The sequence below is a fragment of the Apis cerana genome, linkage group LG16, assembly GCF_029169275.1.
Source record: "Apis cerana isolate GH-2021 linkage group LG16, AcerK_1.0, whole genome shotgun sequence".
Lineage (NCBI taxonomy): Eukaryota > Metazoa > Arthropoda > Insecta > Hymenoptera > Apidae > Apis > Apis cerana.
This window is the reverse complement of record NC_083867.1, coordinates 6,492,031-6,518,674: the sequence shown is the minus strand read 5'-3', so window position 1 is coordinate 6,518,674 and position 26,644 is coordinate 6,492,031. Positions and strand designations below refer to the sequence as shown.

The 26,644-nt window shown below is 25.4% G+C and overlaps 5 protein-coding genes and 1 long non-coding RNA gene across 10 annotated transcripts; 3 read left to right on the top strand and 3 right to left on the bottom strand.

Annotated features, from left to right (window-relative positions):
• Positions 1–1,217: 1,217 nt before the first annotated feature.
• LOC107999776 (integral membrane protein 2C) lies at positions 1,218–4,365 on the bottom strand. Of its 2 annotated transcripts, none has more exons than XM_017059800.3 (6): positions 4,041–4,365; positions 3,118–3,606; positions 2,923–3,037; positions 2,644–2,790; positions 2,345–2,559; positions 1,218–2,264 (listed from the first exon to the last, which is right to left on the bottom strand). In XM_017059800.3, the coding sequence occupies exons 1-5, from the start codon at positions 4,119–4,121 to the stop codon at positions 2,438–2,440; spliced, it is 954 nt and encodes a 317-aa protein (XP_016915289.1). In that variant the 5' UTR covers positions 4,122–4,365; the 3' UTR covers positions 1,218–2,264; positions 2,345–2,437. The 2 variants fall into 2 exon arrangements, with proteins under 2 accessions (XP_016915289.1, XP_016915290.1); XM_017059801.3 differs by having other exon boundaries at positions 2,356–2,559.
• Positions 4,366–4,378: 13 nt separating this feature from the next.
• Positions 4,379–5,425, top strand: LOC107999778 (U11/U12 small nuclear ribonucleoprotein 25 kDa protein). The gene is made up of 2 exons (XM_017059804.3): positions 4,379–4,876; positions 5,061–5,425. Exons 1-2 carry the CDS (start codon positions 4,583–4,585, stop codon positions 5,313–5,315), a joined length of 549 nt encoding a protein of 182 aa, XP_016915293.2. The 5' UTR covers positions 4,379–4,582; the 3' UTR covers positions 5,316–5,425.
• Positions 4,908–6,285, bottom strand: LOC107999777 (distal membrane-arm assembly complex protein 2). The gene has a single exon (XM_017059803.3). It carries the CDS (start codon positions 6,283–6,285, stop codon positions 5,446–5,448), a length of 840 nt encoding a protein of 279 aa, XP_016915292.2. The 3' UTR covers positions 4,908–5,445.
• A 360-nt stretch (positions 6,286–6,645) lies between these two features.
• On the top strand, positions 6,646–8,435 carry LOC107999750 (dynein light chain Tctex-type 1). 2 transcript variants are annotated; one of them, XM_028667629.2, is made up of 4 exons: positions 6,646–7,357; positions 7,481–7,577; positions 7,816–7,981; positions 8,072–8,435. In XM_028667629.2, exons 2-4 carry the CDS (start codon positions 7,554–7,556, stop codon positions 8,218–8,220), a joined length of 339 nt encoding a protein of 112 aa, XP_028523430.1. In that variant the 5' UTR covers positions 6,646–7,357; positions 7,481–7,553; the 3' UTR covers positions 8,221–8,435. The 2 variants fall into 2 exon arrangements, with proteins under 2 accessions (XP_028523430.1, XP_016915254.1); XM_017059765.3 differs by having other exon boundaries at positions 7,188–7,357; positions 7,523–7,577.
• A 198-nt stretch (positions 8,436–8,633) lies between these two features.
• On the bottom strand, positions 8,634–25,731 carry LOC107999773 (uncharacterized). 3 transcript variants are annotated; one of them, XM_017059794.3, is made up of 13 exons: positions 25,452–25,728; positions 24,657–24,998; positions 16,757–16,816; positions 14,839–15,186; positions 14,332–14,626; positions 12,615–12,756; positions 11,820–12,013; positions 10,959–11,598; positions 10,655–10,815; positions 10,425–10,580; positions 10,224–10,353; positions 9,229–10,055; positions 8,634–9,123 (listed from the first exon to the last, which is right to left on the bottom strand). In XM_017059794.3, the coding sequence occupies exons 1-13, from the start codon at positions 25,493–25,495 to the stop codon at positions 8,989–8,991; spliced, it is 3,474 nt and encodes a 1,157-aa protein (XP_016915283.2). In that variant the 5' UTR covers positions 25,496–25,728; the 3' UTR covers positions 8,634–8,988. The 3 variants fall into 3 exon arrangements, with proteins under 3 accessions (XP_016915283.2, XP_016915284.2, XP_061942754.1); XM_017059795.3 differs by lacking the exon at positions 16,757–16,816 and having other exon boundaries at positions 25,452–25,731; XM_062086770.1 differs by lacking the exons at positions 24,657–24,998; positions 25,452–25,728 and adding an exon at positions 15,874–15,925.
• Positions 18,205–21,503, top strand: LOC133667521 (uncharacterized). The gene is made up of 2 exons (XR_009833215.1): positions 18,205–18,726; positions 18,953–21,503. It is a non-coding gene; the product is annotated as an uncharacterized LOC133667521 (long non-coding RNA).
• Positions 25,732–26,644: the final 913 nt, after the last annotated feature.

The window sequence follows — 26,644 nt, the reverse complement described above, 5'->3', positions numbered from 1 at the left end:
ATATCATGTACTTAATCTGTGATCAAAGAACAAAGAGATAAAGAAAAGAAATAATAATAAGAAAAGATAATAAAAAAAGAATATAGATAGAGTAAAAATATTGAAATCAGCACCATTTTCAGAGTACCGCAAATGAAATTCATAATGGAAAAACAGGAAATAATAAAAGAATAACTAAGCTTAGAATTGACTGTCAATACCATCAAGTAGTAAAAATATCTCTTTAAAACAGTAAAATAGAATTGGAAATTAACGCCATCTCTTGAATACTTAAAAATACTTATTAACATTAAATTAAAAGATATAAATTAAAATCTAAATTTTTAGAAATAGTTTGATATTAATAATATCTAAATAATAAAAATTTAATTAATAATTAGAAGTCATAAGAATTGTATTTTTCTATTCTATTCATTATTTTTATTATATTTTTCTAACATTATTCTTATGCAATTATTAATTTTATCTATTTCTAGATGATTATAGAATTCCTAAACAATGTTCTGTACTATTTTAAGATATTTATAATTATCAATTAAGAAAAAATATTGGATTAGTCTCAGAATATTTTTGAAAATTTAAATTTTAATTTGAAATAAAAATTAAAAAATTTTGTGTAAAAATCGAAAAATTTATAACTTTTCATTTTACGTGACGATTATTTATTTATTTATTATTATATTTACCGCATATATAGATATTTTTATATATATTTTTAAATAGCGTCATGTTCTTTTTTTGAATAATTTTTAAAATATATTTTTATTTTTATTATTAAACGAAGAAAATATTTACATATAATTATTCTTAAATTATATTTATTGTAATTTATATCAAAATTAATATGACTATTTATTCTTAAAAATATTTAAGAATTTTTATAATAATAAAAAATTATAATGCAAATTTATTTAATCAAACGTTTTTAAATTATTAGTTTATTAAAAAATTCCTAATATATAAAATTCAGATAAGTAAATTATATAAATATAAATTATATAAATATAAAATATAAAATTTTTTTTGGTAAAACCAAATATAAAAACTATTAATATGAATAAAAAATAAAAAAAATTGTATTTGATAATATTACTTTCATTTATTTTTTTAATCTATAGAACATAATATATTTATACTTATATAGAACATAATATATTTATACTTATATAGAACATAATATATTTATATTTATATAGAATAATATATAATTCAAAATGTATGATCTGTAATGTATATATTTATGTAATAATAAATTTAATACAACATTATAATAATACAATAGATAATATAATAATGTATGTTTTAATTTTCAAAATAGATTTGATATTATTTTCAAATTAATTAAATTAGAAAACGAAATTTAATGCATTTCAAATCAATACAATAATAATATACATTTATTTGTAATTGCATAACAATATTAAAAGAATATTTATTAAATTAAAATTTTATTAATACATAAGTGAAAGTCGAAAAAATTAAAAAAAGTAAAGATATATTTGAAGCTAATTCATTCATGAATAATAAAGCTTAAAGAACTAACAAATAAAATAATTGTTTTATGTTGTATTATAAAACTAAATCATGCATTTATGATATTATGATAAAATATATATAGAAATTTAATAAAATAATATCATATTAATCTTTTTTATAATTCATGTAAGTCTTTTATATAAGTCTTTTACATCAATAAAATTAAAATAGTAGGAATGTAACAGAAACTTTGATATAGAATTATTCAATCATATACTTTAATTTTTAATATTATTTGGTCACAATAACTTTATTATCCATGTTTTATTATTTTTAATACATATTTTATTGTTAAAATTTTCTTTTCAAATATATCACGTGTTGCTACAACACGCTTACTATATAACAGAAAAACAAATTATACAATATTAGATGAAGATACATTAATTATTTCTTAAATTATAATATATGATTATGGATCGCGAAAAGTGTAGTTTTATTTTCCGTAAAAATATTTTAATTTATGATTTGTAGAATTAGTACGATTTGTAAAACAATATAATTACTACTTTGTACAATTAGTAGTCATTCAATTGTATGACTATGTATTAGATATTACAACGATTTTAACATGAATTATATCTATCATTTTATTAGAACTATTTAATAAAGAATTTAAGCATAAAATAAATGAAGAAAAAATGCCATTCTACCTTACAAATAAGCACCATTGACCATTACTGATTTGGAGCTAAGATAGGAAATGATGGGAAGACTTAATGAATGTCCTGAAAATAAATGTATTTAAAAATAAGTTGTTAATTGATTTAAAAAAAAAAAACAATTTGTGAAAATTGTACCAACTTACAGAGAAATTACCTAAGTTTGCCGAGCTGGATATAATTTTTATACATTGATCTACAATGATAAATATTCTAAAATAATAATAAATTTCTTTTATTCAATTTTGTGAACTTTTCTTGTTATATTCAGATACATCATCTAAATTCAAAATATCAAATTCTATGATATTTTTTCCAGCAAATTGTCCAAATACTCCACTTGATATGCTACGTTTGACAACTATATAAAGACAACAAATAAAAATATATAAAATAATCTTACAAAATTATTAAATAATAATCATTAAATATAATAATCACTGACCATTTGAAGTTACTTTTGTCAACATATATGTAGGAAAATCTTGACATTCACGAGCAATATATGTTCCAACAACTGATAAATCAGTAATTGGTGGTGTAATTACTTTCATTGTTTCACGCACAATTTGTGTATTTACCTCATAATAACCTGTAAATATTATATAAACAAATATAATATAATAATATTAATTATTTTTAAAATTCAAATTAATTTATTAAATTAATAAATTATATAAAAATATAATATATTATATAATTCAGTAAATTATATAAAAATTACCATTATACATCTTTCTCAACAAATCATACATATTACGTGGTGGTAAGACTGTTTGGCGATTAAGTGGCATTACAAAACAAGATTCTCCATCAATATCAATGATACCAGTTTTATTCTGTAATGAAAAAAATGAAAATAAAATAATAAAAATATATTAAATACTTTATTCAATATTCAATATAAATTAAAACTCACAATACTAAAATCATGTATAAAACGACCTTGACGTCCACCACGAAAATCTGGTACATCTATTTTCTCATAGTGCTCATTCTCCAAATCAATCTCAAATCGCTCTTTGAAAAAGCTTCTAATATCACTATCTACATTTTTTTCAATATCCATAGCTTCTCGTTCTGTAGCTCTTGTCAAACTTTTTAAAATCAAATCAGAATCTGCTATTAAGCCTTGATGTACTGCATCTTTGGCATAAGGTGGTTTGTTTGACTTGTCATAAGGAATGCTATACCATCCTGTTTTAAACTTGTGCATCTGTGTTCTTGCATATTGTCTATATATGTATAATCCACCAATAACTCCAATTATGAGAATCATTAATGCAACAAGAAACAATAAAAATGTTGCAGTTACATGAATACGATATATACTCCTTCTAGAAACAAAGTAATGACCTCCTACATCAGATTTTAAACACTGTGCTTCTGCATCTCTTTTACCATTTTCCTGTTTAAATAAAGATATATATATTTATAATAATTAAATAAAAAATTTTTGTTTTCATAACAATTTTTTTAGAAAAAAAAATTTAACTTCATTTATATTAAAGAAAAAAATTACAATTCCATCGTTATACATTATTATATATATAATCGCTAGCTACGATAATGGAAAATATATGTAACTATTAAACGACGTCATAAAATTTATTATATATTCCATAAATTAAAAATAATATTTATTAATATGAGTAAATTTATTTAAAATGAACAAAATTTATTGAAAAAATGTAAATAATCAAAAATTGAATATTTATTTACGAACAAAAAACTACATTTAAAAATTTTATAACTTTTTCTATCAAACTTTTGTTTTTAAAAACATCAAAATATCATTAATTTAAAGTTCGATAAAAAATGCATAATAAAAATAATGCTAACCGCTGGATTTTTTTCAACAAATAACGATTGTTCTTTTTTATCCGCCTTCTTCTCAGTAATGGCTTTTGTGATGAACGTCATCTTGAATGATGTTTTGATTTTAGTAGTCTTTAACTATTAATAGATCTTTTGCACAAAAATCTTTTTCATGTGTTTATTCGTAAAATTATAGCGAATAGTCACTATACTTTGGTAATTGACAAGGATAATAGTAACAGTAACACTATGTCAGATATCGTACACTATATCCACAAAATTTGAGGATGAACTACTTACATACATACATATGCAACCGAGATTGATCGGTGACAACCGCGCCCTCAATGCACTAATAAATATTATTTGCACATGCGTCAATTAAAAGTTGTTTCTTAACGTTTCCTATATACATATTTTTATGTATATGCCCAACTGCACATAACATACAAAATAACATACATACATATATAAAAAACATACAAAAAGCACTTATTTATAAAATTATAATATTATCGCATTTTTTATTGTTTAAGTTCATTGTATTTCTTATTAATAAGGACATTATGGATGAAGTTCAGTGTATTTTCAAAGATATCGAATCAAAGAATACAAATGAACAAGAAAATAATTCGATAAAAGAAGAAAAAGTACTCGTTAAATATACGGAGCTTGATCATAATGAGTTAGTAAAACTAACTAAAGAAGCAATTCATAACATAATCGAAAGTGATCCATTACTTTCTGGTCTACCAACAGATGTTACAATCGAAGAGCTTAAAGCTCAAATTGCAGTTGCACAAGGACAAGCGATAACTTTATATTTGAATCGTGGAGAATTACCAAAACTTGGAATTGTGGTAATATTTTTTTTCAATAAATATTCAAACATTTTAAATATATATATATTTTTATTATTATTTATTTAATATCATTTGTATATAACATTAATTAGATTTAACAATTATTAAAGAATTTCAAAAATAATTTAATTTAGACAAAAATCTTTTTAAGTCATTCTAACCTAATTCCTTATGTATTTAGGTACCGCCACATAATACTACAGTATTGGATCTCAAAAAAGCTATAAAGCGTCATACAAATTTAGCTTTGAAGAGAGAAAAAATTAAAAAAAAAATAAGTTGGAAACATATTTGGAAAAAATATCATTTATGTTTTGAAAATATTAAATTAATAAATGATAATGAAAATATAAAAACTTATGGAATCACAAACAAAGCAGAATTATATTATCTAAAACGACGTAGGGAAAAAAATAAATTAATAAAACATTCTTAGTTTCCGTATAAATTATGTAATGTAAATATTGTACTTTGTATGATTAAATTATATATGTAAATATTATATTTTTTAATTTTATGAAATATATTATTTATTAATTATATAAATTATTTTTATTTTTTACATATTAAGTATTTGATAAATACTTATATTTTGGTTGTTGAATTTGACATGTTAAATATGGATTAACATCTTCTAACATGAAACAAGTTAAGTCAAATGCTGCAGATCCATAAAAGTTTGTTACAATTAATATTTTTAAATTAGGCATTCTATATAATGCTTCTATTCCTCTTTCCGTTACATTTTTACATTCTGATATGTCAAGTTTTTCTAACATTGGATATTCTGCAGACAATTTATCTAAATACCAGTCATTAATTGATTCACAACCTCTGAGACTAAGTGATTTTAAATAATACAGATTAAAAATAAAATGAAAATGTTCATATCGTATAGGATATCCATTTAAATCTAATTCTTCTAAAACATAGTTCGTATTATTTTTTTCTAATAATTCAAAAATTTCATTCTTTTTATTTATCCATTCATCATGATTTTTAAATCTTACTTTACCATTCATTTGTACAACAAATAGAGCTGCTGCCAAATTTGGACCATATTTTACATATTTTTGATATTTATCATTTTCTACATATTCATAAAAATTATCTTTTTTACGTTTCCACCATTCATGAAAGCGAAATGTAAAAAAATCATATGTATTGGGTGCTTCATTTCTTATAAGTGTTCCTCTTGGTGCTTTTCTTTTAACTTTATAATAACTTTTTGGTTCTAATCTAGTGTTAAATTCACGTTTACGTAAATACTTTATGAAATAAGTAATAGCTTCATAATTATCATAGAATTTATAACGGATAATCTCATTAACATTTAATGGATTATAAACAGTTCTATAGTCAGAAATTTGTTTAAATAACATCCGAGAATAACGGTGATATAACATTTTTGTTACACTGTTGCTTTTTATGAATAATATCTTTTTGTTGTAAATAAATATTATAACTTTATCAATTTTGTTTAAAATAATCTATATAATTAACATAAAATTCATTTAAAACACAATATTTTTATTGAAATTTACAATTTCTTTATGTAATAAAACATCACATGTGCAATGAAGCAATACTATGTTCCATATCTTGAATTAATGTTAACATGGTATTTTATATATGTATATTTACCGCCAAAATTAAATTTTTAAAATTTTATAAATTATAAAGAGGAAAAAGAATTTTTGTGAAAATATTTTCTTTATATTATTTAATACGATTATATAGTTAATAAGAAACTAATAAATTTTGTCATGTGAATAATCATCATATATATTTATATTGAAAATTATTTTAATAATTATTATAATGATATTATAATGATATTAATTAAATAATATTGAATATATTGTTTTATTATTTTTTTATCGCAATAAAAATTTTATATTCATACATATACACACACACACATACACACACATATATATATAGTTTAAGAAAATATTTATATTATTAATTAATTAAATGTTAATATGTATTGCTTAAATAAATAAAATAAATTTTTACTACTTTATTATAATATTAAATTAATATTAAAATATTTTAAATAATTTAAAATTAAAAAATATTTATAGTAAGTGGTTTAAAAATATTATATTATATAAATTCATAATATGTAATTAATTTAATCTATATTTTTTATGTTGTACATTCCATAATAACATAATATTGCAATAAAAATGTATAAAAATAACAAAAAAATATAAAATATTAAATTTGATATAATCACATTTATACTTTAATATTATTATTAATATTATTATTAATATTATTTATATGTATGTAATTGTATCATTACATACATATAAAATTATTCAAAATTGACATGTGTCAAGTATTTACGTAAACGAATGTTCAATATTCAATATCGATAGTAATCAATTTATATTTTGCGATAAAAACTTTTATTAAAGATTTACTCAGTGTTATCACAATATTTTTCGTAATTTATTCAAAAGATTTAAGGTATGAAAAGATATGTTTAACAGAATTTGCATTCATGTAGTAATTTTTTAAATAATAAGTAATAAAAAAAATCTAATATTCAATATGAATAATATCATTTTAATAATTGTACTTTAATTCAAGGTATTAAATATTTTTGAATTCATATAAAGTTATATTATTTAGTGGTGCACAATTTATTAAAAATCCTGTCAAAATGATGGAAGATATGCAAGAAGAGGTTAGTATTTTCTTCGTTTTTAATTAAAATATTTTTATTTTCTATTTTCCAATTATCAGAATATATTAATAAGCTATGTAGATTTATATTTTTCTTTTTTAAAGTAATTATTTATATATTTTATGAAATATTATTTTAATATTATTTTAATAAAAATTTTATATTTAATATTGATATTTTATTTCATAATTTACATTTGATTTAATAATTTCATTATATAATTTAATCATTATTTTAGACCCAATTTGTGGTCGATGATGTAAGCAAAATTATTAAAGAAGCAATTGAAGTATCTATTGGAGGAAATGCTTATCAACATAGTAAAGTAAATCAATGGACATCAAATGTTGTTGAAGCATGTTTGGGAAATCTTACAAAACTTCAGAAACCATATAAATATATAGGTATGTCTATATATAGATGTTTTTACAATTCAAAATTAATTTTTTACTTTTAAATTATTTATTTATCATTAAATTAAAAACTTGTTTTAGTGACTTGTACTATAATGCAAAAAAATGGAGCAGGATTGCATACTGCGAGCTCATGCTATTGGGATAATGCTACTGATGGTAGTTGTACAGTGCGTTGGGAAAACAAAACAATGTATTGTATTGTTTCTGTATTTGGTTTAGCAATTTAATTAATTGATTTTAGTAATTCACATACAAGCAAAAGCTTCTGATAAATATATTAAATATATAAAAAATAATAAGTAATAAAATTTCATCTAATAAGTTAAAAAATTATAGTAATTATGGTGCAGGAAATATAAAATCTATTTTACATAATAGCCTTTTTTTTTTAGTAATATGATGTATTTTTTATATTGCAAATACATTGCATTTAAGACATTAATTATTGTATTTATTAATTAAAAAGTATTTATATATATATATATTTTATATATATATATATATATAAAATTCTTTTAATATTATATATATATTACATACATATATATAAATATGTATAATATATATATATATGTATTTATTTATTTATTTATTTATTTATTTATTTATTATAAGGGAAAAATAATATTAAAACCATGTATTTTATTATTTTGTAAGTTTTATATAAATGATGTACTTTATTATTTACACTTCTTTTGCACAAAAAATATTATTGTTTTTATTTGAATTTTATAATAATTGATCATATATCTTATCTAACATAAAAATATACAGTCATGTTCTTTTTGATACACGTCAAAGTGCAAAATATATGAATATTTTTCAAAAATGAATATAAGGTACGTGTAATATTTATTTATCTGTATTGTATTCCAACTAAATTGGAACTTTATAATTATGTAATATTGCTTATTTTTTTTTAAAGTAAAATGTAATAAATTATTAGTAACTTAATTAAAATAACATTGCTTATTTGGTAATTATTCTATAGTACTCTATAGATTTGATATTTCGGATAAAAAATCCTCGTCAATCGGTAAATTTTCATGTAGCAAAACCATATTAACATTTAAACTATCACCAAATTCATCGTCTATATATAAATCTTCGATTGTATTGTCTGGAATATCCTGTAATAATATAAAGGTAAAAATATTTATTAATTTATTCATACTTTTTTATTAATTAACAAAACATATATATATATATATATAAACATTTAATGAAATGTTTACCCCTCTGCGTATAGGTAATTTTCCTAAAGCTGAATTGTTAATTGTTCTCAATTGGCTCAATGTTGCTGGTAAGGAACGCCGTCTTGGTAAAGTACTTTGATAACATGTTTTGCAATTTTTATTGTTTGGAGTGTCATTTATGAACATTAAATCAAAGTTTGTTATAATAGATTTTGGTTCATTTCCCTTAATTTTCAATTTAGTATCATAATTGTTCTGAGATATTCCATTTTGTACTTCTAAAGAATTAGCATTATCCTCAATAATAATTATTTCATCATTTGAAGATTCAATCTTTTCTTTTTTCGATATTGTATCATTATACGAATTGTTAAATTCATTCGATACTTCGGCAATACATTCGCAAATAAAATTTCTGCTACATGTTGTATTGTATGAACGAGTGCATGTTTCAATACTGGCAATACTAACATCAAGGTTATTAGGTTTTTTTTGTGTTTCATCGTTAATTATTGCGTTATCTATATTAGATTCATTAAACAAAAATGTTTTGTTTTTCGTTATTGATCGTTCAATATTTTTAATTTCTTCATTGTCATCGTTAACTTGTAAGTCATATAGATTTTCAAAAATATATTTATTATCTTGATTATTATCCCCTATTACTTCAAAATCTTGGTAGGATCTAAATGTAGGAGATTGACATAATTCATTTGTATTTGGTGTAATAGAACGAACAATTTTTGTAGCTCTGTCTAAAGCGTCTTTTAAGATTTGCAAAGGTTCACTTTGACTAGGTGTTATAGAATTATTCATATTTTCTGATACTTGTGTAAGTCCTTCCTGGCTGGTTTCTGTCTCAGTTGCTAATTGTTTTATAATAAAGATTAATTGTTACACTAAAGATAAAAAAATGTTAAAAGTTATAGAATAGAACAATTTCTTAAGAATAATTAAGCAGTAGCAATAGTTTTCTGCTATTCTAAGATAAAAAAGTTAAAAAAGTATTTTAATTTTATTATAGATATTATTACCTTCCGTTTTACTTTTTATGACATAAGTATTATCGCTATTAATAGAAATCGATTCTGTTGTTTGATTTTTGGTCACAGTTTCAACAGAAATAGTATCGCTTTCATCTGTCTGTTGTGCGAGATAGCGCGGCTATAATATAATAAAGTTCATTACGATAATTTTTCTAGAATCTTAAAAAATAAAATAATATAAATTCTTACGGATTCATCAGCACAAATTCTTCTCATTTTGGATAAACAAATTAATTTTTCTTTTCTCCACAAAGAAGTTTCGAAAAAGCTTTGAGGATCGGAATTTAATATTTGTGGTTGTATTATTGCATCTTTAATGGTTTCAGGCGTATGTAAATAAGGAATCTATAATATATTAGAATATAATAGATTTTAGATTGATTATTAAAACATGTTTCATGTTTTAAAGAAAATCATACCTTACGATATGATTGAAATGTTGATTTTAAATAAGACGAATCATACTGATTGGGAGATTTATTGCATTTTGGCTCTATACTAGTTCTATGACTAGCTGGTTTATGTGGTTCATAATCCTTGCTTTTTATTTCAGTGAATATCTTATCTCTAATGGTTGGGCCTAATTATAAAAAAATTTTAAAAAATATAATTTTTTTTATCATTTTTACCATGTATTTATGAAATAGAATATTAATAGTAAAATAGAATACTAATAATGAAATAGTATATTAATAGTATAATAAAAAAAAAATTCATACATACTTATATCTGTAGATACAGGTGATGAATCACTACCATAGAAAAAATGTTCCCTTTTGCTCGCTAATACTTTTTTTAATTGTTTCAAATTAGTTCTTGCGTCTTTGAAGGATTCATCATCCGTGGATTCTAATAATGGCGATGAATACATAGATGTTGTTCTTGATTCTCCCATTTCCTGTGGTGCTTTGACTTTTTTATATGTACTGTTCCATGGTTGTAAGATTTCTTTTGCATTAGATTCTTCTTCATTCTGAATAATATCCGGTATTTTTTTAATATAAGTCGGATAGTCACTTTTTTTACAATTATTATGTAAATTGTTGAAAATATTCGTATTTTTTTTTATATCATTTCTTGTGTTGCCTTTAATATCGTCAACAAAAAAATCCATTTCTTCATCGTGAGATTCTTGATTTAGAGTTTGTTTGGACATTGATTTTTTTAAATGTAAATGTTGTTTTGACGGAGAGTCCGCATTTTTTGAGGAATAAGATAATTGTTTGGTTGAGAGGCTTCTGAATAATTTCTTATTTTTTGAAATAGGAGATTTCTTTTGCAAGATATAAGTTTTTTGTAAGATCTCATTATTATTATTCATATACTGATCGATATATACTGGTTCTACATTCTCGTATTGCAGCTAAAATATTATATTAATATTATAATTTTTTTTTATAAAAATGGTGTTAAAAGAGAATCTAAATTTTTTTAAAAATCAAAAATTATACAAAATATTTAGTTCTATTAATATATTTAATAAAGCATTTAGCATTTATTTGTAAGATATATAAAGATTTAATATTTCATTGAAGTTTAAATTTAAATGATTTTTTACGATTAAAATAATATAATATAATATACCTCTAACTTTTGAAGAAATCTACGCATTCTATTCATATCCAATGTCCTTTTATTAACATCTAACTGCAATCCAGCTTCTAATAAATTATACAATAACGGTGGGAAATTATACAAATCCATAATAACACCACGTTTCCAATGTACATATTGTCTTTCAACATCTGCCTTATTATATCCATTCCAAGGTACATGCACTGTTTATCAGATTAAAAATCAATATCTTTTTATTAAAAATTAATAATTTTAAAGAATAGACAGATATATATATATATATATATATATCTATACAACTATATAAACTATACATATATTAATATATATATAGGATATATTATTTATAAAGTCTGAAATTAGTTGTATTTATAAACAAATAGAAAATTAGAAAATTATTTTTTCAATTGTAAATTCCATTTTTTCCAAAAAAATTTTAAATATTTTACATATTTATGATAGTAGATGAAAATATTTTCATCGTACGAAATAAAATGTTGAAAATCAAGCAGCTGTTGAAACTATTTAATAGCAAATAAAATCTCAACAAATGTGATTTCCTTTCCTTATCGGTTCTAAACCAGTTTTATATCGAGAGGTTGGCGGTATTTCTAATTGAAAAGTTAATCTCGTAATCGTTCAGATTCAGGTGAAGAAATCTACGTGCATGAAATTCCTCGAATACTCAAATTTCGTTCAAGATTATATGATTACATGATTGAAACGCATTAAGAAATTTGATAAATAAAATAAATTTCAAGAATGATCGAGAATAAGATCGATTTAATTTGATTAAATACTTACTTGTACACATTTCCCAAATTAATAAAGCCAATCCATAGACATCGCTTTCCTTATATGGTTCGTAACCATGAAAAAGTTCTGGCGCTTGCCAGCGGAAAACTTCGGCACGTAAACGTTCCTCGTATTCTCTCTTTGGTTTTGGCTGTAGTTGAATTACAAAATAAAAAATAATCAAAAAAGCATTATAAAATATTTAAGACGTTAGACAACAGATTTTGACAAATGATAATATTTATTTTTTATCTTTTCTATGGGTCAATAATATATTACATCTGTTATTTATATTAAAATATCTCCTATTTCATATATATTACATAATACATGAATATTGCAATATTAAATATGTTTGCGAAAAAACTCAAACACAAAAATCGGTGTGAAAGCATATGGTAGATTGCAAAAAATTCGCAGAATTTATCTAAATCTTCGCGCATATATTGGGCGCACACTAATTCCCATCATTCCAATCTTTTGTTATCTGCTAATTTATATGCTTATTTCATAAATTATAACATTAAAATCATATCTACATCATTCGAAACAATAGGAAAAAATTTTTTAATAATTTAATTAATAAAAAACAGATATATGATGAAAAATAGAAGATAAGATTTTAAAGCTAATTACATATACATATATACATATATACATGGATTTTTTAAAATAATTAATAAGTTGAAAAAATTTTTCGAACGAATCTTTTGATTATTTTTATTAAAGAGAAAAATATTTGTGTAAAATAAAAATTTTACATTTTAAGAAATATAAAGTTATGCATTATAGTATAAAGTTTATGAAAATAATAGTAGATATGCTTATGCGTGTTTAATTTGATCATCTATTCAAAAATAGTATACACGACATATAATACACGACAGATTTAGTTATCTATACTACCTATGATTTACGTGAATTTCCATGCTTCAGTCGTTCAATATAATTAAGAATGTCACGGTACGGTGATTTTATTCAAAAATGAACATTTTGTGAGAAGCAACGCTGACAATTTCCTGCCGCGAAATACTGTTAGGTGCGCCAATGAAAAAACGGATATGACGCTACATTGACTTAATTTTAACTATCTATACTTTACGAAATTATAATTACACGAGATCTCGTGTGAGTCGTTGAAAATACTAAATACAGATTTCGAATTGTAAAACAATTCACAGAAATTTCGACAAAAATATACTTATGTAATGTGTGAATTATTTTTCATAAATTCTCGATTTATAGATAGTATAATAATAAGTTCATTTAATTTTCAATAGTGAAACCAACTTTCAACATATTATTTCTTACCTTTATTGTTCTTTATGATTAGAGTCTTCCTTTCATTAACAATAACCTGATAATTTATTTAATGAAGAATAATTATTTATTTTAATTTCGTGAAAGTTGTTTCACATTAAAATTATAATATAATTGCAAAATAATAATATACCGATATTTTTGTTTGTAAATATTTTGCATTATTTTCAAGAAAATAGAAAAGAATTATGTTTTGAAACAATATTTTTTATTTATGATTTTATTTTATTCTTCTATCTAGATTTTATTTTAACTGATTAAATATCATAAATATATAATATTCATTGAGATGATAAGTAAAAAATAAAGTTTTAAAAACGTAATATCATTAAAAAATGTTGAATTTAATGTTAGAATGAAATATTTAAGATATTTCATACATTATAACAACTAAATATTCACTTACATTGTTGATGTGCATGGCCAGTTCCCATCCACCTAGTTTTATGATACCATTAGAAGCCAGATAGACGCAATGCGAACTGATGGCAGTATGCACATATCCGCGCATATGAGAATGTCTTAAAGCATCGGATAGTCTTCCCCCACATTTTGCAATACCTTGCATGGATATTCGTTCACCCTGATCGTGCATATAATGATAGAGGGTACAATCAACAGATTCAAAAATAGAGACTAAACCATGATCGTCAGTAAAGGTGGTGGCCATTAACAATAGCACGTTAGGGTGTCGAATTTCTCTGAACAAAAACAATAAGTACTATATACAGATAATTGCTAATAAAATAAATTATGAAAAAATAAAATTTTAAAAATAATATATATAAATTTAATATTTTTTATATTATTATTTTCAAAAATTACTATTAGATACAATTTATTTTTTAATTTTTTTTATTAATTTAATATCAATAAAATTCCATTATTTTATACGATATTAATCGGTACATACGAAAGTATATCTAAATCTGCTTTCACAGCATCTTTGCATTCCGGATGTGAATGCCTCTTCAGTGAAACTCGAGTATTTTGCCATTCGGCAAAAATTAATTCGAGATATCGATCTTCTGTGCCGGCTATCCATCCAATTTCAAAAATTTCAGGAGCTGCTATATGTGGTACACCTGGTATAATTGATTTTAATTCTTGTGATTTCCATTTATTATCGCATTTATTGTTATTATTTTTCGATGAAAGATCGGCTCTTAATTTATCAGGACTATTCGATGTCTCAATCTCCACGTCATTGGAAGATCGTCTTCGATCTATGAAAGCTTGTAGAGCATTACGATAAGACTCGCTAAAATCAGAAATGAAAATATTGTAAGTAATATTTAAATATTTATATTTTCATCAGTATATAATTTTATATTCAATAACTACTTTAATCTATTTAAACCTATTAACTATTTTATTAAATTATTATATTTCATATTAGTTAATCATATAAATAAGTTAATTGAGAAACACTTTTCATTTGAGAGAATCAAATTATTTGATTTATATTTACTTGATTTTCTAATTTTATATATATTTATTAGTACTTTAACCTACATTTTATATTATAAATCACACTTATATATTATATATTGTTATATATTGTTAATTAATATTATACAAAATATTTGTATTAATTTTTGTGCACATTCACAAATTGAGAACCTTTTCAAATTTACACTACTTTCAACATAAAACGAAAATTTCACATATGACAAAGAATAAAACGAAAAACAATTGATATTCTTATAAGATACTAACATTACGCAGTACCAAAGTGTAATCGATATATGTAAATAGAAAGTCAGAATAATAATAATGTAGTGTTTAAAAACTATAAAACATTGCAATCTCAATCGAAGAATAAAATATGATAATGTGTTGATCAGAACTATAGCGGATGCTGTCAGTTTGAATTTTCTTCACAATGTATATATATATGATATAGGTTAAGAGTTTATTGTTTTCGTACGAAAAATATAACACTTACTTGACAGTACGTCTGCGATTGTATTTCATTCCTTGTCGATTCTTCACACCATCTGTCATTTTTAAAATAAAAATAATCGAACTCTGTTCTATGTCCACTTAATACGTCCCTTAAAATTATTTCTATAGTGGCACTACCGGTATGGTGGTAACGCGTGTTTCTATTAGATCGAATCATCGATCTTATATCGATAAAAATATTAACTGACATTTGCCATTGGTCATGCTTGAATTTCTCGAATTATGATTGGCACATTGCGAATTTGAATTTTTAAGAAGTGGTTATAGCGTGTTGTGATTGACGAGTCACTTTCTCAGTATAAAATAAAATTTTATAGTGCAAAATTTTTAAAAATATATCAAAGTGTTTGATAAGTAAGCAACATTTATTATAATTAAATAATATTCGAATGAATTTTGGGTTTTTGCATGAATATAAAGAAGAATATAGTATAAATTTGGAAATCCTAACCAATATCTCTTATCGATCAATGATTGCAATAATACATAATTTTTCATCGAACATGACAATAATTATTTTTTTATTTCAGTGAAGTTTATTAATATCATCGCAATAAAATTCGATCCAATACTTTCGAGAGAAAAAAATAGAAGTATTATAATGCCTTTGGATTGCTATATGTGCAACAGCATATGGTGAGTACTCATTTTATTGAATAAAAAACTTGTTTTACGAGTGTCACATGTTTGTATTGTATCTTAGAACGTATAATGAAGTTGTCATATGTTCCTATTATTTAATAATATACATGAAAAATTTATACTAATAAGTATTTTATGTAATTTACATTATAGTTTAATTAACCTTTGCAATTTGCGTAAAATTAGATAATTTTAGGGAAATATCAAATGTAATAACTTACTTATTCAGGCCATATTGCTTTTGTGTTAAATTCCACCCATTTCGATCTCGTATGGTATCTCTGAAAAAATATTTAGTACATTCATGTCATTGAATTTGTAATAATTGAAAAAAAAAAAATTAAAAAGCGGACAATTTGATACATTGAATTTATTCGATCGATAAGTAAAGAAAAATATCGATATTTTTAATATGTAGTTATTTTCGAAGAAAATAAATATTAAATTATTATAAACGATATATAATAATATTATTGATATAATAATAAGATTCTTTAGAGAAAAAATAATGATTAAAAATACACCAATTTTATTTGGTTACGATTCAAAGAACTAGGGAGGTTAGTAGAACAACTCGACTAGGAAAAAACGAAGCATCGCGGAAAGTGAATAGCCTATGTCTGTTCTTCACTTGCGAAATTCCAGATTCTATGAACTTGTTTATACTTTCTCCGATTCCTTTTTCATGGATCGTAGAGCAACGACACGATTATTCTTTTCCTATTTTGTATTTCTTCCTGTGTTTGTTTTTTTTTTCATTTTACATATGAACTGTAACGTAATCTCATGGTAATTTAAGATGAATGATTCATGATTTATCGAAAGATAAAATTAACAGTATTAGAATTCACTAGAATCCTCCTATTCTTTATCTATATTTACAATTTCAATTTAAAGAATTTATATATAATTTAATAACTTATTACAAAAATTTTGTCTTTTATCTAAAAATGTATTATTTGAAATTAATTTTTTAAAAAGTAAATTGCAGAGAAAATAAATGTACTTACAATTGAAGAAATGAAGCGTAAACGGCAATTTCTTCAATTGAATTTAAAGTATTAGACAGAGTTTCGTTAAAGAATCTCTGCAACCAATTGCCAGAACAATCAATTAAACTCTGCGTAATGGTTATACCGATGGTTGAAATTGATCCTAATAGTACTGGATTGTTTTTGTTTTGTGAATGTTTACGCTAATTAACTTTTATTTAATTCCATTGAAATAATGTTTTTTATAAATAATATTTTATATTATTACAATATTAAATAAATTCAACGAGAATATTTTTAATTATAAATTGCACGTTTAATTATAAAAAAAATTTAATTTCACGTTATTAATTAATTTAAATTTGATTAATTCATATCGTATAAAATATAATTAAATATAAATTTAATTAAACTGAAAAAAAATTAATTCATTTCTTTAATCGATTTGAAATTAAAATAATATATAATAAAATTAAATCGAACGATGTATAAAGTGTATTGGAATCACATACTTTACAGTAATAATATAAAGTATTTTATTGATATTATCTCTTGTAAGTTTTATCTCGGTTGAGCCGATATGATTATCGACGAACACAGGACGAAATATAATTAAAACTTTCCAATTCATACTCGAAGAAGACCGATACACTTTATCTTGAAGTTGATAATAAGGATTTTATATCGCGCTTCTTTGAAATTCAATATAAGAATGGTAACAACGTGCACGATTTACAAAATAATTAATTTTTATTTCTATTTCTGTGCCGGTGAAATCAGGAAGATAATGATAATAGTGGTAATGATAACACAATCTGATAAACTATAATCTAACTAACGGGTGCGAATGCTAGTAGTGTAAAAGTAGTACATTTCCGCGATTCAATTCATTTGAATATATTCACTTAATTAATGTTAAATAGCAACGTGGGTTCGTTAAGAAGGATACCAAAACATTAGCAAGAAGTTATTGGCTTGGTTGATGATCACTTGATTTGATAATAATCTTCGTTGGAATCGAGGAAAGTATATTAAATGAAAAAAATTTCAGAATCCATAGATACACGATGATAATCGTAGAATTTTAAAAATGAATTTCATGGGATAAGAAACGTATCGTGTAACTGAAAATATGTGCTAGATACATATTTTGTTCACATGAGATCCAGATCAATCAGGATAAAATAAGAAAATCAAATGTAAATACCATATCCTATGGCCGCATTTCACATTTCTTGTACTAGTAAACTAGATGAGTAGTTATAATTTTTCTTCAATTATAAGTAGTTCACTAATAAGATTATAATGTTTAATTATAAAATTATTATATATATAATATATATAATAATGATTTAAAAATCTTTTTTTTTTTTAGTTAAAAAATCTTAAAAATAACAATTTAAAACATATAACATTAATTTTCAGATTTAATTTATTACGTAAAAGAGATTCAAATGAAAAGTAGATAAATTTCATAAATATTTATTATCAACTTATGCAACTTAGGACATTAAACAAAATTTATGCATTAAAAATAATATCGAATAATAGAAAAAATAATAAACAAGTAATATTAGTTTTATATTATTTTTTATCTTTTGTTAAAATATAAGTTCTATTACATAATTATTATTTTGTATTTAAGAAAATCTAATATAATATGATTTTTTAAAATATCTTACATGACAATTAACGAATAGGAAATAAGATATTTTAATTTTGCTCTTTAAATTGATATTGTAGAGGTTTCTATGCAATCCTCGTTGATAGCACGACGTAATTAATATTAACAGAGAAAACAGAGTACAGTATGCTTAATAAATCTTTATTATGTGCTCGTGAAGCAAGAACTGACCTGCCGCTATTCTCAGATCTACATCGTCACAGTTTCATTACCAGCAATTATGCAATGTGAAATAAGATAATTTGTGAATTTTTTTCGCGATCAACGCTAAAGAATAAACATTAGAATAAACGCAAAGAAAAGTAAATACGCTGAACTCATTTTGAACAATTTTACATCTTAATCTTTTTAAAATAATAATAATGAATATAATAACAACAACAATAATAACAGTACTAAAAAATCTAAAAATTTAATTATCATTCCAATTTCATTTCTACGATATTCCATTAATGCTACCTCAATATTGAACTGTAAAATATTTCCTATTTTATCTAGAATACTCGATAATAAATAAGGTAAATCATTCGTTTTACAATGATATTGCGTAAAAAAACAGTTCGTGTATATAATCATATTTATATCATTTACTGGTGTATGATTATTTAGCTAAGAGAATGGGCATCGTTACGTTGTTGCAAAGCTGCGTTGATGCTAAGGTAACGGTCTACCTGTGCCCGCCTCCAAACTGTACAAAAGACTCCGTTCTTTTTCGAGCGTAATTAACCCGTGTCTTCGATACGGTTGGAACATTTTCGGGACATTTTCACAAAGCAAAAAGTAAACGGAGTACTAAACGGAGAAATCCGTTTGATTTCGTATTTTTGCGCGGTCATCCTTGTCCCGATTGAACATTTTATTCATTAATATCGAACTCTTACTCTTGTTGCTGATTTTATTGTCTTTCGTTCGATTTTTATTCCATCGCGAAGAATGAAATATCTACGTGTTTTTGAAAATGTTGTATCAAAATGAGTTTATTTTTACTTTCGATTTGAGCACGCGTGCACGGTTGGCTGATGATCTAACAGGATGTTAATTTTTTGGATCACTAACTACATTGAATTCCAACTGTACGGAACAACAGCTCGATGGAATTTGTTTCGAGGAATACCGACACTGTAGAATTTTTAACTTTGTTCAAAATTATGTGAAATATTTCGTATCACAGCTTTCCTTCGGCTAACTAAACTGGTAAAATAGTTTTCGCAAAATAACGAAATGCTTGGCATAGGAATTCCAAAGAACATCGATCCAAGGAATTTCAACTTCACAGAACATTAGCTCCGCGAGATTTTGTAGAGTAATGGCCTTCACGGATATTTCAAGTGCGCGTACTCGATGTTATATTTTATATATCGGATAAAATTTCGATTTCGAAACGCATTTATCCTTCTTAAATTCTAAAGAATCCTTCTCATCCAAGTCGCAAAATAAATATTTCAATTAGCATAAACGTTCACAGAATCGTATAAAACGGTATATTAATTATACTTGTGTAATTAACGTCTTCAATCCAATATCAAAATCAATTTATCCCGAATAAAAACTTTTACTGTCGTACCTTCGTGGAACGCGATACAAGCATCGTAGAATTGCGTGAAAAATTCGATATCGGAAAGCACAATTCGCTAAATAAATTCGACGCAGCAAACAGTTCCGCGATTGCACCAGCGGTGACGGACACTGTCGTTTTAGATCGTCGTTTCACCGCAAATTGTCTGAATATTTTAGAGCAGGGGAACCGGTTGCAGCGACGTCTATGATAAAGCGTATATAATTCCCTTGTCGACGAGTTGCGTTATAGGTGAAGGTTACCGAGTTCGTGACGTTCGTCGCTTGATAATAAATAAAACCGAAAAGCGAGAAAAAGAAGTGTTAGCGTGCGGCATGCGTAACGTGTGTGTCATTGCGAGCGCGAGAAATGCTTGATTTTTGCATGACTTGAACGAAATGTCGTCGCATGATCGAGAGTGACTGGAATCTGCAACGATCACAAGTGTCAATTTTATAGTGTTATATAATTAAATGTATTTCAATGATAATTTAAATATTTATTACGATAGGAACAGAGATATTGATATTGCCAATAAATGGACCTGTATGGAGATTTATCGTTGCACAGGTTTTTTCTTGAGTTTAACGTTTTTTATTTTTTGGATAGTTAAAAATTAAATAGAGTATTAATTATTTATATTGATATCGTGGCAAATCGACCTGTATACAAATTTATTATTGCACAGGTGTATAATGTAGTAGATTTTGATGAAATTAAATACAGTAAATATGTGATTATTTTTCAAATTTATTCCCTTCGAAATAATGATCGGAAGCAAAGATGAATATTCTTGCAGATTCCTTCCAGAAATTACAAAATAATAAATACAAAATTGAACTTGACTTCTTCGAATCGAGTATTAATTTCAGAGATCTCTCTATATATTTATATTTATATAAACGAGATGGAAGATTTTATCGGATATTCCTCTAATGAATTTCGAATAATCAAAATATTCTAATTAATTACTTAATTACTTTACATGATTTTACAACTTTTAGCAAAATGAATTTTCATCGCTGTTTTCATTATATTTCCCGGAAACGCGATATCACACGTGAAACGTTTGGGAATTAACGCGAAGACATTCTACCCTTATTTTTAAATTCAATCAATAAAAATAAATTGCATTCGTTGCAAAGTATTGATTAGAATAAAATTATACCTAGCATTTAATTAAAGAATTGAAACAAATTTCACACCAATATAGTTTTTTTTCAACGTTGCTTTCTTCGCAAAAATCATTAGATTCTCACAATCAGATACATGGAAAATGAAAATTTATTTTTCCATTATTATTAATTCGATTTCTCGCCTCGTAAAGGGTACTGTTCTGTCGGAAGAATTTCCGTAACGTTACATAAAAGTGGATCATTTTATTCAAATGCAAGTTGGAGCATAGAACAATTGTTATAAAGTATCACACGCGTGATACGTTTAGTAATCGTAATTATCATATTCATTGTTGTAACGCAGTGAAAGAAGTGGGTGTTCATTTGTTACCGGTGTTTTCGAACAATGCAAAGTCTCACTTTGTTGAACACCGTTTCCTGCCGTACATTCGGCCTATGCGACAACAACTGACGAGAACTTGCAATACCAAAATTTACCGTTATATTTGTATCAATTGTTTCCACCTTTCTGTTTCACCTTTTCTACTAACGAGTTAAAAAAAAAAAGAAAAGAAAAGAAAAATACAAGAAACATACAAGAACATTGGAAAAAAATTCTAACGATATTCAATTCTATTCAATTTGTATTCTCGACTTGACGTGATACAAACTATCAATGATAGATTTACCACGTACGATACAGAATACGAATGAAAATTAAGCGTCCTAAGCTTGATCTAAACTGACGTGATCGTTACTCAACGATTTCAATTGATAGTCAATAATGAAATTTGGGAAAAATTTTGAATAACTTTAATATTTATTTGTTCGCCCTTTTCACACAGTTTCATATACTACATTCTACGAAAATCGTGGATGTTACGTTACACGACAACCACTCGTAACGTAAAATTCGTAGAAGTAATTAATACAGAAAGAAAATACTCGGTATGTGATAAATAAATTCGAAAATTCGTAGAATGTTTGAGAAATATGATGAACTGATTCTCCCCTAGATAGTCTATTGCGTTACAAATTTGTTTTTATCTTGAAGGTTGATTCTGTTTTCCTTGACATTGTACAACGTATATTCTCCGTTCGAAAACAAATTTATTGCGATTTTGGGATGAAGTTATAGCTACGATTCGTAAATTATATCTCTGATAAATTTATTTCCGCATTAATTTCCCTCCGCAACTTTTGCATAGTTTGTTTTTAATTCTCTTAAATTAGAGAAAACTCAATGATTCAAAAATGATTACTTTTCAATGATAGAAAAAAAAAAAGAAAAAGAGGGATGGTTTAGAATTTTCCATTCTCGTAGCAAATAAGTGTTACAAGAGATCGTAATATCCATGGATTATAACAAAAATTGTATAATAATTACTCTTCAAAACTCTTTAAGACAAGCATCTGTAAACATCGAAGATTGCGACGTATTAACAAGTGTGACATTAACAATTCAACCGTTATAGCTTTATACACTATATACGTTCAATGACACTATTCTGTTCTTTAAATAAACGTTTCTTTTCAACAGATGAAAAATGAACGACTTTGTTTTGCAAACAATTTAAACATTTCCAAGACAATTTTCGAAATATTGTTTTATGAAAAAAAAAAAAAAAAAGAAAGAAAGATCGAATGATTACTAATCCACTCTGTTATACCAATTAATATTCGACTTAGGTTTAATCCACTTAATATTCTAATTAACATTCGACTCTTTAATGTGTGATGGCGTGTTGCGAAAGTCAAAAGCGTGTAAACATGCTTTGAATATTTTTAAAACATCGCGCTCCAAAGATTAGTTATTTAACTTATGGTAAAATCAATATAATAATATTGTATAAAAGAGAATTAATAGGAAGAAAATAAGCAAATGTAACGTTTGTAAATCGATAAATATTCCTCGAGTGGTTGTGGTTGCAATAATTTTATCTTTCGTTTATTACCATTTAAAAAAAATCTTATCAGGTTGCCAATTTACCATGCGATTACGTTAAGGAAAATAAAGAATTAAAAGTCGAGTATCATGATCGTTATCTGAACGTTCGAAGACAGATTGTTTTAAGTAACGTTAGCTGAAATGGAAAAATATATATATATATATATAATGGAAGAAACTGACCTTTGGTGTCGTTTTTTTTGCAATGAAGCAATAAATGATTATGTTGCAAATTATGTTGCGGTTTAAAAAAAGATATGTACGTTTGATCTTTCATTCTGCCATTGAATCTTGTGATTGTGAATAAAAATCATTTGTTTAAGCAGTATGCGAAGAAATGAAAACGTATATGTACACGCGTGTGTATGTGTGCGCGTGCGTGATGTAAACTGTACGTGTATTACATGTACATCGTGCGAAGAAACGAAATTTGAAATAATTTAAAATTTCGCAAAATTCGTGACTGTCAATGGAACAACACACCACGTGACAATTAAAATTAATACAAATTAATCTCCAGTTAACAAAATTTCAAAGTATAGACATAAAAATTCAAAGTTTTCCAAATTTATTTTACCTTCACTCTAAAAAACCGGTAAAATTATTTCTGACTTTTTATTTTTAATTACGACTCGAATACACACAGATAAAAAGTTAGTGTTGATCTTTACGATATACATTCAGATACACATTATCGGTGGATAATTCTAATGTTTAAACTAATCGTACGATACGTGACACGACATCACCAAAATTATTTTGATTAAAAGTTAAAGAGAAAGAGGAAAGGAAGAAGAAAGAAAAGAAACGAATTCGATGAAACTTACTTTCTAAGCCACTTGAACATTCCCATCATACCCATTGCGCACGTGGCGCATCGGCAGACCGCTGTTAGATAAGACTCGATCAACTGACAGGTGAACACCGCGACGCCGACAAGCGCTGTGAACGTGAGATTGGTGCGCGAGGCGCGCGAATCGCCACGACTCGCTTCCTTTTCGCGACTGACGGGTTGACGAGAGCTCGAACCGGCGCGACACTTCCTTCTGACACTTCTGACAACGCTACTGGCCGCCCCTTCGCCGTTCCTTCTCCATCCTAACCGGCGATCCCCACTATGCGTATCCTGGACGTGTCTTCGGCATCCTTGCATACCCTTGCTCCTTGCGCTTCGCCAAGGGCAATAGAATCGAAGTGAGGCCAACAATTTTCAACAATTTTCCCTCGTGATACCGTACTCTACGTTTCTCGCTAAGCTTTGATCCTTGCTTTGAGTTTTTTTTTTTCTTTTTTGCTTCAGGATTAGTTTCGAAGGGAAAATTTTCTCGTTCTAAATTCTCGTTAATCAAGTTGCGATCGGTACAACGATCTCTGCACGCTCTTGAATGGAATAGTTAGTTTCGATGAAATAACGCGGAGGAGAAAATATATTATTAATTATGAATCGGCTCTTATCCCCGAAGAGCAAATGTTTATTGAAAGTGATATTCGATGTTAGGTAATAACAAATCGTAGGTTTATTTACGAAGTTAAACCAGGTTATTGTAAAATCGATGACGCGTTGCAGATCATCGTGTGTGCAACAAAAAAGTGTTAACTTATCGTTACGATAATGAACTTACCGGTACCAGTCTTCTATTTGTAACATTTTACAATGCTTGCTCATTTTTCTTTTACTTAGAAATTGTTAATCGTGCGATAACAGGCGCATTTGATTCTTCTCATTCGTCATATGACAATTTCAATGTATTTCGTCACAAATTCGTAAAATAACGATTTTCCTTTCCGTCACGATTATCTAAATCCTTTGTTTATTAGCGTCATAATTAAAACGTTTCAGTTAGAGAGTTCACTACTATTTTTACGTGGATAAGAATAAAAATTTCAACGATCGGTTCGGAGAACTTGCAGCATCGTGTCAAACAAACTTCCGCAATGAGACTCAGACAGAAAGGTTGACTTTGATATCATGCGTTCAAGTTTGACAACAACTTTTGACTTCAATGAACCTTCTTATCTCTTATTTACCTCTCTTGTATTATAAATATTTATATTTTTAATTTTCTTAAAAATTTAATTTCAATTCCTCAAAATTCAGCGAATGAAGTTATAACGAAATTACTCGCTATTTGATGCCTCCGTCACAATTTCAACAATTTTAACCGACAATCTTCGAATCTTAAACTGAATCGCTCAAACTCGTTGGGGAATTGCATTCCTAGACGTTTGCTCGTTTTCTTTAGAACTAGCAAGCTTTTTGCGGAATCATTGCTCGCGATGAAGTTTGTTTGATGTCGGTTTGCAGGAACGAGTAATGACGTGCCTCTTTTCGCCGGCTCAATTCATGAGATCTGTAGACGGCAATCAGTGTGATGAGTGATAACAAACAACAATTACTACGTGCAGTCTGCGGTAAAAGAGAGAACTGGGCCATTGGCAGTGGACGTGGGAGGAATGACACTTTATAACGTAGGAATTGAAAATAAAGCTTTATTGCTGTTTTATGACACTGGAATTCCTAATTGTTCAAACCGTTAATTTTTGTTTAGCGTTAAATTCTAAGAAAATTGTCGTAGTTTTTGCAACTGAAAACACAAATTGTTTAATAAATAAAAACGAATTGCATACGTATATTTAGTATGGCGAGGAAAACGAAATGATGAAACATGATAAATTTGCTCGAACGTGACTTGTTGTTAAATTTGATTGACATTCCATATTAAAAATTAACATTATCTAAATTCATTCTTTTGTTACATTTTTTTCGTTCTTTATAACGAGATATTGGATATTTAGATAAATAAATAATATTAAT